Raw genomic sequence first — 14,184 nt, 5'->3', positions numbered from 1 at the left:
TGATTTGATTATATTATATTATTACAACTTTTTATATAGGTAGGACTACTAGAAATTTTAATACTAGAGTTAAGGTATTATAATAATAATTATTCTGAATTTGCCAAAGCAGAAAAAATATTCTTTAGATATAAATAATTAATGGGATTATTTCTAGATAACTTTGAAATTTTATAAATTATCAAAAGTGTCTATAACCAAATAAATATTATTGATAAGATATTTTTTTGATAATTTTTATCAAATATTGGTGTAAACAGAGTTTGTTATTTAATTTAATTAAAATGACGCAACAAAATCATTTTGTTCAAATTTAAAAATAAATCATTGAGCAATAATATTTTATCAACATCGGAGAAATTAATCAAAAAATATACAAATCTTGAGAAATTTGTCATAGATAAATCAAATCATTTAATTCTACAAAAAAATCAGCACAGTATCAGAAAGATGATTTAATCACTAATAAACTTCCTCAGATAGTCTTATCAATAAGATAAGCCAGCTGATAGTTTCAGTTGAAATGCCTTCAGTTTATTATTTCACTTCAAACAACACCTGTAAGATATTTTTCGGAAAACAAAAAGTACTCTAAAATGCAATATTTATGGCTGGTGGCCATTTCCTTGGGAATGACGTTAAGCCTACCCTCGCTGGTGTCTGCGGATTGTTCTCTTACAGAGGAGTGTATTACTGATTACGACCAGAGTGAATGCATCGATGGATTTTACATAACGGAAAATATGACTGTTTCCGATTGCTGTCCGGGATGCAAAAAATTTTACGGTAAATAATATATTCTCCTATAAGTATTTAAAATAACTAGATATCTTGATTAAAGCAAACCTTTGGTATTGTCTCAATTGAACGCGAGAATTGTGAGACGCAATATTGTTAGTTTAAAATTTTTTCAAATGTTCAATAGAGAAAACTCGCAAGAAATCAAGTCAAAAATCAATCAGAGTAATCAAGCTAATTTTATTTAAAGAAGCAAACATTAAATATGAAATAACTGGAATGAAGAAAGAACTTGCTAGTGGATATGGGAAAAACTAAGATATACAGCGAAAGAAAAAGGGGTATGGTTGATTGGACAAATCGGAAAGATATGGTTGAAATTCTCCTCCTGAACAGTAACCGTTATATTATATTTTGTTTTTAAAATTAGTAATAAATGGTAACATGATGAAAATACAGCAATGATGATTGAATCCATACTCTTAGGCGACAACCGTTAGAAACGCGCGAATTTTTATTTATTTTTTTATTAAATAATTATTTAATTTACAGTATAATCACAGACATATGAATATATAGACTAGAAATTAAAGGTGAGGGGTAAAATCAACTGTTGAAGAACGAAGGGGGTAAAGCTGACTGTGATTCGTCAATAAATCAATCTGACAGTATATAGGCATCTCGCATTATAATATCACCATTTAGTTCTTAAAAGTAAAATCTGCTTTTGAATGAATAGATATTTTTACATGGGAGCGCAAATTACTCGCCACGTTATGAACAAATTTGCGAAGTCCAAATTCGGCAAAAAAAAATTTCTTCTATTTTCAGAGTCGAATATTTTGTTTACGTATTTAGTTAAGACACTTTTATAAGTGTTCATAATTTACTTCCCAGTAACAACGATGCGCACACTTGAGAATCGCTACATTCGACCAATGTTGGTTCGATGTGATAGTATATGTTTCTACAACTGATTCATATTATACGACGTGAATAAGCTTAAAATGATGCTTACATATGGAATGTAATACGACAATTGGGTTTATTCTCTTTTTCACATATATTTTTACAAGTTTTCATATCACAAGCCACTATTTTGCCGTGTTATTTCATAAAATGCCTCGACCATAGCTCGACGCTATTTCGAACAAGAATGATGACGTCACATTCTCAAGATTCACGGGAAGCCATACGCGAGCCCAGCCGGCTCTAATGGAACCGGTATGGGGAGTGGGGAATAATACGCTTTTAATCACTTAGGGCAGGTCTACTAATATTCATATGTCTATGAGTATAATAGTATTACAGAGTAAGTAGAGTCTAACGGAGGAGGTGTGATGCTGTGCGTATCCAAGAATATATCATCTACTAAATTACCGGTAAAACACAAAAGTGTTGAACAAATTTTTGTATTGCTCAATATACCTAATGGAAAAATTATTATTGGCTGTGTCTATATCCCACCTGCATCGGATTTGCAAACGTATAAAAATCACAATGAGGACATAGAAGTACTCAAATTCAAATATCCTAAAGCAAAATTCATTATTGCTGGTGATTATAACCTTCCTAACTGGACCAGCCAAGATGACAACGGACCTGCTACAAACCAAGCCGATTTACAGTGTGCTAAATGTAGTGAAATTCGTGATATGTCTTTATTTTTGGGACTAACTCAATCAAACAAGATTTTCAACTTTAACAATCGAATGTTGGATTTAGTGTTTTCAAGTGATTCGAAAATAGTGGTTGAGCTATCCGACGAATTATTATTACCATTAGATCAACACCACCCACCGTTGGACATTATCATAACAAATAGGCCTTTAACATCTTCAAAAAAACAAGTGTCCCATCGTATAACTTTTCCAAAGCTGAATACCATCATATTACGGAGTACCTTGCCCAAACAGATTGGTCCTTTTTAGATGAGGAAAATAATATAAATGATCAATTAGAATACTTTTACTCGATTTTAAATACCTCTATAGAACAATTTGTTCCCAAGGTTAGCTTTACATCATCTAATTATCCGAAATGGTTTACAAGGGAACTAACTAATTTAATTAATAAAAAAAAATGTATCCACAGAAAATATAAACATACCAGAAATTCTAACGATTATATAGCATTTACTAAACTACGAAAACAATGTAAAGAATTATCAATAAAGTGCTATAGTGACTATGTTAACGTAATTGAAAATGAGGTACATCATCACAATGTGAAAAAATTCTGGAATTTTACTAAATCTCAACGAAAAGACAACTGTGGATATCCTAATAGCATGTTCTTTAAAGAAAAATGTGCCGACAGTATTGAGGGTATAGTTAATCTTTTTGCTGACTCATTTAAAAGTGTCTACGACAAAGATATTCCCATCAAAGCAGTCTCCAGTACGTCAGTGGAAGAGTCATTAAACCTAAGTCAATGTTTCATAAAATTAGATTCCATAGAAAGAAGCATAAAAGCACTAGATAGTAATAAATCTGCTGGACCGGATGGTATTCCTCCCATATTTTTAATAACTTGCATTGATAGTTTGATATATCCCTTACATAAACTTTTTAACAAATCCTTAGCGTCTGGCTGTTTTCCGGCTCTGTGGAAAAAGAGTTATTTAACGCCCATTCATAAAAAAGGCGACAAAAGCGATATATCTAACTACAGACCTATTTGTATTATGTCTGCTTTACCCAAACTTTTCGAGTCATTAGTATTAGATACCATTGTAAAACCTATCAACAATATTATTGTTCCTAACCAACATGGCTTTATCAGAGGTCGATCTACCTTAAGTAATTTAACTATCTACAATAATTACATATCTGAATCGCTCAGTCTGAAACAACAAGTGGATTCTATATACACCGATTTCAGTAAAGCATTTGATAAGGTTCGACATCATATTCTTATATCCAAACTCCGACTGTTAGGCATCAAAGGTAGTTTATTGACATGGATTATTAGTTACCTCAGTAATAGAGTTCTTTGTGTCAGGATTAATTTTATAGAATCCTATGTATTCGAGGCCACAAGTGGTGTCCCGCAAGGGTCCCACCTTGGCCCAATATTATTCTTAATATTCATTAATGACATTGTAAACATATTTAAAGATGTACAAGTCCTACTTTTTGCAGATGATCTAAAATTGTTTAAAAGAATACGAAATATATATGATTGCCTAATTTTACAAGCTAATTTAGATAAATTTTTTAAATGGTGCGAACAAAATATGTTATTTTTGAACATTGAGAAATGTCAAGTAATACGATTTTCCAGAACTCATTCTCATATCTTACATGAATATAATTTAAATAATGTTAAATTAACACCAGTATCACAAATTCGTGACTTGGGAGTTATATTCGAATCAAACTTAACATTCACAGCGCATATAGATGATATAACTAATAAGGCTTTAAAGATTCTTGGCTTCCTTTGTAGAACCCTAACTGATTTTAAGTCCTTGGATTGCATGAAAACACTCTACATTTCACTAGTTAGAAGCCAAGTGGAATATAATTCACCTATTTGGTCTCCTTTCTATAAAGTACACTCTAACAAATTAGAACGGGTTCAACACAAATTTCTTAGGTACTTAAATTTCAAGCTTAAAATTCCAATAGAAAACATTAATTATGTAAATTTGATGAATGGACTTAATTTAATTACGCTGTCTGACAGAAGAACCATTTCAGACCTAATTTTATTATACAGAGTCATGAACAACCTTATTGACAGCCCTGCCATCGTTGCTGCTATTAAACTCTATGTACCGACAAGAAATACTAGACAAAATACAACATTCTTTTGCGACACATATAAAACCAACTATCAGTCAAACTCACTTACCAATAGGATGCATGATTTGGGCAACAAGTTTGGTGGTATTATAGATATATTCCATGATTCCCTTTATAATCTTAAATTCAAATTAAACCAACACTTTGTGGAATCATACAAATTATTGTAATAGATTTAACGATTAGATATGTTATTGTAATGTTTTATATTATATTTTGTTCTTTGTTATTGTTAAATATTATGTTGTTTAAAATGTTTCTTTACGCCATATTCTTCAAAAACTACTTGTATATTTTTTTAAAATTCTTCACTTTTATAACTCTTAGTATAAATTCTAACTCGATAACTTATGTAAAACTTATTTATAATCTATGTAAAAGCCCCTATGGGCGTATAACAACAACAATAAAACAATAATCAATGTTAACTAAAATAATTCATAAAATTAGTTTTCACTTCTATTGATTTTTTAATGTTCCTCTTCTATAGAAGCTGGCGCTTGTGTCTAGAAGAGTGGTGAGCATCAAGATTAATAATATTTAGTGTTTGTAATTATGAATATTAAAATTTAAAATTAATTAAAAAGATAATTTTGGTATTTTACATTGAACTTCTCTTTAATTGCTCTTAGTAGGAGTTTATCGTTTTCTATTGTTCTGATATTTTCGGGTAGGCTGTTGAAGTATTTTTTCCCTAGATATATGTAATGATGTTGAGCAAAAGTGGTGTTACATTTTTGTGTTAAAAATATATGTTTTTTAATGAATGATTAAATTGTGTATCTATTGAATATTTCACATATAGAGTCATGTCTCACGTACCACCATTGAGAACCCCTGCGCAAGTCTATAGTCAGTAAAAGAAGAAAAAGAAATATATTGCAAAGGCATGTGTCATTCTAAGGCAGTAATTACTCAACCTGTTCGAAGAATTAATAGTAATAAAATGAACCAATAATGTTTCATCACAAAGTTACTACTAATTACTAATTATTACCAAAATGTTATTAATTTGCAAGGCTAAAAGTTTTTATTATCGTGTTTCAGGACTTACAGAAGTTTGTACAGCTGCCAGACCCTGTGCACCAGGACTCGTGTGCGTAACGAGGGAGTGTGTCATCGATGATTGTAAGTAACACATTTTTTTAATGGATTTGTTAAACATATGGACACCTACAATAGAAGCAATATTCTATCGTGTTTCGGCGCTAGATAGATAATAACTCACTAGAAGTACGAGAAAATCAATATTATACCAGCGGCGTACATAAATCCACGATGAAAAGTAGACATTTTATTATCAGCTCAAAAGTACATATAATTCTGTCATAAAGAAACAATTTATCAGTGTAGAACAATTACTGTGAAAATATTCATAAATTTGTGGAAAAAACATAAATTTTCATGAAACATTCTTTTGATATGATTGTAGATTTTTCAAGGCCAAAAGTATTAGTATGATTAATTTTTGGGTTATTATGCCGTTTTGCGCTTCCTCCTGCTTTAGTTAATGGTTCGGACAACGTTACATTAATCTGGGCAGTAATACCGTATAGCAAGCGTTATGTGGTTTTCAGCGTTTAGCTTTGGTGAATTTTCTGAATAGCGGATACCAGAAATATTAAGCTTAACCCCGTCATTCCTATTAACCTTTATGTGGTTTTCGAGGATTTCAGTCAATCATCACAAAGATACTAAAATTTTATTTATATTCATTTTTTTATTCTTCATTTTAAATAAGCACCCGTTAAACTGCCAAATCAGTTTGTCAGCAGGTCAATTTCATAATATTAATTATAACACTAAAGCACACAGTATAGAAAATAGATACTACAATACAAAGGCATAAAATATATTATAAATGCCGATTTACATTCTCTTTTAATATTTTTCTTTTTAGTGTTATAATTATATTTAAATTTTTAATCTTTATTTTTAGTTTAAATTTATCTTTATTTTAATGTTGTTTTTCTTTTTTTTAAATGTATAAATTCTTATATTATAAAATGGGGGCCTCAGCACGGGTAAACAACCCAGTGAGGCCAACATTACTGAATTAGAATATGAAATATTGTAAAATAATGTATCAACAATAAAAAATAAAAAAAAATAAAAATATAGACAGATAGATATAACACAGTCAACATACTCATAGGCACACACACACCTACAGGCAAACAAGATAATTAAACACACTCATAGGCATATTTTTACAATTACATGCATACAATCAAAGGATACAAAAAATATTGATCTATAAACCATTTTTCAGCTCTTTTTGAGTTCAGTGGGGCAATTTGTTTGGCTTTTTTATATACATTGGCATCTTATAGAATATAGAAGGTGCAAGATAAGTGAACATTCGTTACCCGTATTTATTAGTAGTTTTTGAAATGGAAATTATAGAGAAAAAAAAGAAATGATGAACTTGGTGTAATCAAAACAGCGATTTCATGGCACCACTATTGTGGTGGTATCTATTAATAAGACGCTCCAATCCGTGTATCGGATTATTTATAACTATAAAGTTTGTATGAGTGCACTAGGTCTTATTCAATATAATGAAACGGCGTACGGTCAAATTGTTTTATTTCCTTCTGTCAAACTCACTGTAATAATTATATATAATATATTTAACTTTCATACAATGCACACTAATGATATAAAATCAATACAGATAAGAAAACAATCAAAACGTAAACATGAATAAGTCCAACTCGTATAATCTGATAGCAATGCAAAGTAAAAATATCAATGTTTAAATATTTTAATTGGTGAAATTTCATTGTAATATTACTAATACGTATTAACATACTTTACAGCTTCCTGCGTCCATGCGCAACACCTCCCTGCCGACCAGCAGCCAATTTACCCGCCCACCTGCAATTCTGATGGGACTTACTATCCAGTGCAATGTAAAGGTGACAGACTTGTGGGCAGGTAAATTAACGAATATTGTCTCAACTTTTCATAGTGCCAAATATGAGTTTTTGACCAATGTAAATAAAGACTAAATGCTGTGGAAATGAGATCCCTGAAGCGAATGTGTGGTAAAAGTGCGGAAATTCGCAAATAATACAAGGCTGATGTAAGCGTAAGGAGTAAGATTAATAAAGGGACGCTTAGATGTTTTGGGAATGCAGAGCGAAAGAACGACGAAAGGAGTGTAAGGAGAATATATAACGCGAATGTAAATGCTATAAGAAGTCGGGGACGCTCGAGGAAGACATGACACTATCAAGTTAATAAAATTCTTGAGTCGGTTCATGTAAAGAGTCAGAATTACAGAGGAGTATATATATGAGACGATGTATGAATCTGAACGAGGCAAGGAGTGTGTGCTAAGACTGAGGTGTTTGGCGGTGTGTTCTCTCTACCTACGGCGTGATGGTTAGTTAGTTAAAAAGACTTCAAGCTCAGAGGGTTGCTTAACTAATCACTATCGATAAGAACTAACTACATAATTATCTTTATTTTAGATGCTTTTGCTCAAACGCACAAGGAACGAGGATATTCGGCATGGCTTGGTCAAAAGACTCTAAGAACATGACATGCGGTACGTATTTTCTATCTCTAATGGAAATTTAAAACGTCTATGAAACGGTTGTACATCACACAATGCGTACCTAAAGACCGACCGAAGAAAAACCATTGTTACCATGTGAACGACAAGCTCAGTTAGGGGAAGTCTTTACTGGTGCATCCTTAGTATTCCAGTCAGTAAGATAAAAGATGCCTTTGGTGGTATACAAGATAATTTTGATTTTATATTGTAAAGAAACTCTGAAAAAAAAAGTTGGCGAACTTGGGTGACCTCCGTTAAGGTCGCCATTTTGTATGAAAGGTGCCAAAAATTGTTTTTTTTTTTTTTTTTTCAAAATAATTATTCAACGGTTGATCTTACGACAAAGTTGTCACAAACTAAAAGAAGATAAAATTTCTCATATTTTAGCTTGCATTTTTTTCTAAGTATAATATGTAAAGTACACGAAGCATTAACCTCGAACATTTTTGTTTCCGTCTAAACTCCATCTCACCCCTAGGAAAAATGACTTTTATTCCAAAAAATCGACTAATTTTATATGGTTATTTCTGGCTATTCATTACATAATTGTGATGATGTTGAGAACTCGTTTCCACACCAATGAGGTAGAGTAAAAATAGTGCTTATTTAATTTTTTTTTTTCGCAAACAGAGATCGAAATGGCGATTGAGGCTGTGTCCTATAATGTAGAAATGCATTTATTCATTTAAGAACGTTAATATTATTTTTCTAAATAATATGATAAGTTATTTTTGCTTTTATAGATTAACAGTAATTTTTGTAACCATAAAATAGCGACGACTAAATTATTTTGTAAAAAAAAAAATACAAATTCGATATTGATTTTTGACATTTGAGGGTAAAATCAGATGGTAGAGTTTACGAGTATTTAAATCAGAAGGTAAATGGAATTCCATAATACATGTTCGCCATTAGACAACGAATGATAATTTCGGATAAATTTAAAGCTTGCAGCCGGCGAAGGGCTGACCTGGAGGCCCTCGGCAGAACAGACGTGTCGCTGCACTGCGCCTCGGATGGGAACTACGAGCCGCTGCAGTGCGACAGCGGACTGTGCTGGTGCGCCGAGCCCAAGACTGGGGAGACTGACTCGCTGGTGGTTTCCGAGGCGCTGGTGTCACAGCTGCCCTGTTGTAAGTTATAGACCTATTCCAAACATGACAATAAGCTCCATCTCTGGACCTTGTATGTTGAAAGTAATATCCAGATGTCGGAAATACAAAAATGGCTGCTTTAACAATTTAAATAATAATTTTGAACATTTCACATATATCGCCCAGCGCAAGAGCCAAAATCAAGACGTAATTTTTTTTTAATACATCTATTTTCAATTTTCGGCCTAGTTGCGCCATCTCTTGGGCCGGCTAGTGGCCAATTTCTAAGTATTTTTTTTGGTTTGATTGAGGATTGAACCTTCCTCCCCAGGGACTGTAGTCAACACCACTAACGCCTAAGCAAAATCCCAATTGGATAGCACCGATATTTATTTCGTATATTAACTGCTGTAAATTTTTAAACATAATGTCAGACAATTTCATAAAAATGCGTGTGTGCGTCAGTGCCGCGAAAAGTTAATAGAAAGCATTGTCATCGAGAAGGAGTCTATCTGCGAGTTTCAGCGCGATCGGATGTCGGGAAGTAGGTTAATTTCCACTTCCAAGATTCAAATTCATTCATTCAATCATGAAAACAAAATCTAAATTTAAATAGATATATTTAAAAACTGGGGCTGATGGTGATAGGTTGGCGGAGTGTAGTAATCTGCCGGGACTTTACGAAAGGGTTGTTGATTTGGATGAATACCGTTACCTTAGATAAAGTTTGGTAGTTTACTAGCGTTTGCGTTGTTTGCACTAAAGAAGAAATGACAGTGAAGCGAAATATTCACATTGTTATTTTGCTTCTCGACATTCCAATTAAAATCATTTAAAAATAAACTTGCGTATTGCTTCTTGCTTAGCACAGCATGCATAATTTGGTATTTTAGTGATGTTTAGTCATCATTCATTGTTATTACTAGATCTATTCTCAGATATAAATCAGGCTCATCTCTGGGATGTTGCTTACAAAGGCATTTAAACATTAGTCTCGGAGCCAACTCCATGTCCACTGTAGGAAGTAAGTTGTTTCAATTCTCAATACCCGTCTCTGTTTATTTAATGTTATATTCAAATAGTTCTAGTGTACCTTCATATTAAGGCGATCCACCACTTCGTGTAACATTTAGAATCGGGCCACTAACAATAACACTCCTTATGCACATGGCGATAAGGTTTAAATTCCCTCTAAAAACCAGCTGCCGGTTTTGATTTATGCAAGAAATAAACATCTCCAAAAAGTTCGGGAACAAACCTTTAAATATTTTACTTAATTTTCCACATTATACAATAAAACTATAACCGAAAGGGGGTTCTTAAGTGGGAGATTTTAAACTTTAAAGCAATTTTTTAGGACTGACAATTTATTTTTTGTAAGTCAAGACTTATTGAAAAATGCTCGATTATTTCAAAGGCCAACATGTGTTCTACTCGCAGTATTTAATTTTAACATCTAAAGTATTTCTGTGCGATTAAATTTTCACACCAAAAATACATGATTTTGCATTAATTCGTAGTGCATCACCTTAATCCGAAAAACGTTTTGATTGACGGGTTGTGTATTTTCAGATGACGAGGACAAGTACGGCTCTCAATACCTTCGGAAGTGTGAGAGTAAGTCCTATGCCATAGCCGTGTTGAAGAACAAGCTGGCTCTCCACGGTATAGGGCAGGTCACGATGGCTTCCCCTAACTGTGACTATGATGGGACGTATGGTGTCTATCAGATTGAAAACGGCATGTGAGTACTTATTCATTAATCAATAATAGTAAACATACTAACATGTCATTCAATTATTGATGCATTCAATGACTCTTGGATTTACGATATAATAATTGTACGATTACGATTATTATAATATTAATATTCGAAAACTAACGTTTAATTTATTTTAGAGCATACTGTTCGTGGAAGGATGGTGGTCGCATAGGACCTTATCAAACGGAAGCTGGCGCAACTCTTAGTTTGGTCAATTGCAGTAAGTAGCAACGGATTTATCATTTCATTCATAAATTATTGCGTCCTAATAATTCAATTCGTTTGCGTCTTTTGCAAGTCAACGAGTTTTTAAATTATTGTACATTGGTACCCTCTTATAACAGAAGTACGGTTCTGCCACTGAGGGCATTTGGCTTCTCCGATGGCTAGGTTAAACATTGCCAGTAGCAAGGCAGTAATTAGTGGTAACTAAATTACTGTCCTGAGAAAAGTGATTTGTGCCGTCTATAAGTGCAACATTTAGTAACTCTCGTTTTTATGGTAAAACTTGATTCTGTGCGTATTCAACCAGCGTGGCAGAAAAGGGTGTACTTTTAATCGAAAATATAGAAAAGTTTGTAATCCAATCAACTAAGTTGACATTTTACGGTAACTTATTGCTTACCACTTAGTGCACTGTCTACACGCGGACGGCGACTTAAAATTAACTACACAATTTAGATGCCTAATGAAAAAAAAACATTTACGTTGAGGCTTGCTATAATTACAATATTATTCACATAAATTTGTTGCAGTTTTAATATTATCCTGATGAAGGAAGCTTCTGAAACCGGTAGAGCAATGTGTTAAAATAAAATGTTTTAAAACAAATGTGTGTAATTATATTGTGATTTAGTTGGTACTCATCACTGTGCTTGCTACATATAACATAGCCATTAGGCTGGGCATATGCTGAGACAGATTTTGCAATGTATGAAGGAGTACGGTGAAGTAGGAAACCACCTGTTTCCTTAGAACGCCGTGGAAAAGTGGTGTGCAACCTCCAAAGTTATGAGGCAGATTTGCAATTGAAGCAAACTAACATGCGGGCAGAAGCTGAACTGAGCTCACTAAGCTGTGTCGCAGCACATGCGTGTCACCGATTTCTGCCTCGTCTGTCCTGCGGCAACATTTCTGCTCTGTGCTGAGCTGCGCAGTCTACGTTCTAGCATATGTTCAGCCTTATTGCTACATGCATCGTTTTTGAGAGAGGATGCCTTTAGCGAGCATAATATGAAGGAAATTGGATGTGACTGAAGACGTCACTGGCTAGAATCATGTGTTTTCTATATCCGTGTACTAATTAATATAAATTTGCAGACTGCGCCCGAGATATGAAGTATTTTGAGGAGGTGGGCATGATCATGTCGCAGACGTGTAAGGGCAACGGCAACTACCTGGCCGTGCAGCAGCTCGACGGGCGGCTCTACTGCGTAGACAGCGACGGCTTTGCCATCACCGATCTCAAGCCCCTAGGAGAGGAATTGGACTGCGGAGCCTGGTAGACTTGCTGACAGAATTGCCAGCTTGGAAATGAACACCAAATTGTTTCCTATCCAATTGACTTCTTTCAAGACAAACATCAATGTATGTAGGTGTATATTTCGTTTAAAGCATGGTTTTTATTAACTTTTTCATGTATGTGTCCACAAACATAAAATATAAAACAAATATAATTTTTTCACATGTAGCAAATACTTTGTGTGTATATATAATTAGAATAAAATAACTTTATTTTTAATACCACTTTATTGTGTATATTTTTAATACCACTTTATTGAGTATATTTTTAATATGTATATAAAACCAGCCGGTTTCGGTCCACCCTGAACCTTCATCAGGGTTATATGAAAAAACATATTAAATCAATAACAGAGTAACAGTGTATTTATAGGTAAGATAAAAGAGGGAGAGAGAACATCAACTTTGGGGGGGGGGAGGGGGAGGTACGGGTGAAAGTAGGTGGAGGGAAGGGGAATACGTTAGAGATACAAGTCAAATTTTTTATTTAGTAAATTGGTTTATTTATTTTTGGGGATTTTTTTTCTTTCCAGTGCTTCTACTTGTCTAATCGCTCTAGTACAATTAAGCCTGCGATTATAATTTTAAGTATGAAATTAAATCGGGATATCAGAGCAGGGCAACAAAACAAAATAACCTCAACGGAACACTGTTTTAGCTTTATACACAGCGCGCTGTTTCAAATAAATATTTATAGTCGACGCAATCCATCACCGCGCAAATCATAATAATAATAATATTTGTATGATTTGTATAGCGCCGTTTTTTCTGTAAAATCACCTCAAGGGCGCTGTTCAAATATATGATACATTTCTGCAATTATCTATCTTATTACTAATTATAGACTAGTCAAATTATTATCAATTTATGCTCTAACAGATGCATCCACCGGTTCGTCGATCACCAATACAAATCTATATGTACAATGCATTTGATTGATGAAAGAGATGTTACAAGGTACATATGTTATTAATATTATTTATTTACATTTTATACAGGCAGATAATATACAGTGCCATACTTATCTGGTAAGGTCACTTGAGATTAACACTGTTAATTGTTTATTAGAGAAATCTAGATATGGTTCGAACGCACAGGACATAATTGGACTTTCCGGTATTTATTTATTTTATTTTATTTATCTTTATATTTTAAATGCATATTTATAGAATAATTTTTTTTTTATGTATTTATTGCGTGTTTAGAGTACAAGGCTTTGATAAGAATTCATCTTCCTAAATGTGATCCGTCCCTTGATATAAGACGGATTTCGAATAATATAAATCTAATAAGAAAAGTGTGATTAGGATATATTATGGGCAATACAAGAATGCTACTCTCAAGCAGGTATATTTAATTTAAGGGTATGAGAGCTTAAAAAGGTAAGTTTTTAGTTTAGACCTGAATTCTGTTGGACTTGTTATGCATCTCCGCAGGGAGTTTATTCCAAGCCTTTTGCCCAGATGCTCCGAAAGTTTAGTATTTGGCTTGCGCTTAGGTTCCATCAGTCTGCCTACAGCTGATGATGTTGCTGATCTAACAGTTGACAGACCCCGGTTATGAGCCGTGCTGCTGCATTAAACACTGATTGAAATTTGTCAGTTTGATATGATATCTGACCACATTACAAGAGAGACCAAAAACAGGCCGCAATTTTACGCAAACGGAGGGCTTTTGGGAAGTTTTGTGAAACTT

The 14,184-nt window shown here is 33.4% G+C and overlaps 2 protein-coding genes across 4 annotated transcripts in view; one reads left to right on the top strand and one right to left on the bottom strand.

The window, feature by feature from the left end:
• Positions 1-14,184, bottom strand: part of Spn (protein phosphatase 1 regulatory subunit spinophilin) — a 181,879-nt gene that overhangs the window by 51,369 nt on the left and 116,326 nt on the right. The window lies entirely within an intron of this gene.
• LOC149422537 (uncharacterized) lies at positions 548-12,610 on the top strand. Its single transcript, XM_089633850.1, has 8 exons — positions 548-786; positions 5,595-5,675; positions 7,370-7,487; positions 8,027-8,103; positions 9,060-9,245; positions 10,779-10,950; positions 11,106-11,188; positions 12,289-12,610. The coding sequence occupies exons 1-8, from the start codon at positions 597-599 to the stop codon at positions 12,471-12,473; spliced, it is 1,092 nt and encodes a 363-aa protein (XP_089489976.1). The 5' UTR covers positions 548-596; the 3' UTR covers positions 12,474-12,610.

The sequence above is a fragment of the Hesperophylax consimilis genome, chromosome 7 (genome assembly GCF_061612785.1).
Source record: "Hesperophylax consimilis isolate HC1 chromosome 7, BYU_Hcon_1.0, whole genome shotgun sequence".
Classification (NCBI taxonomy): domain Eukaryota; kingdom Metazoa; phylum Arthropoda; class Insecta; order Trichoptera; family Limnephilidae; genus Hesperophylax; species Hesperophylax consimilis.
The sequence above is the reverse complement of the archived record's forward strand: the minus strand, read 5'-3'. Positions and strand labels throughout refer to the sequence as shown.

Coding starts and splice junctions, on each gene's coding strand:
- LOC149422537 (XM_089633850.1), top strand. CDS start 597: ATGCAATATTTATGGCTGGTGGCCATTTCCTTGGGAATGACGTTAAGC. Junction 8,104..9,059: donor CTCTAAGAACATGACATGCG/GTACGTATTTTC, acceptor ATAAATTTAAAG/CTTGCAGCCGGCGAAGGGCT. Junction 10,951..11,105: donor TATCAGATTGAAAACGGCAT/GTGAGTACTTAT, acceptor AATTTATTTTAG/AGCATACTGTTCGTGGAAGG.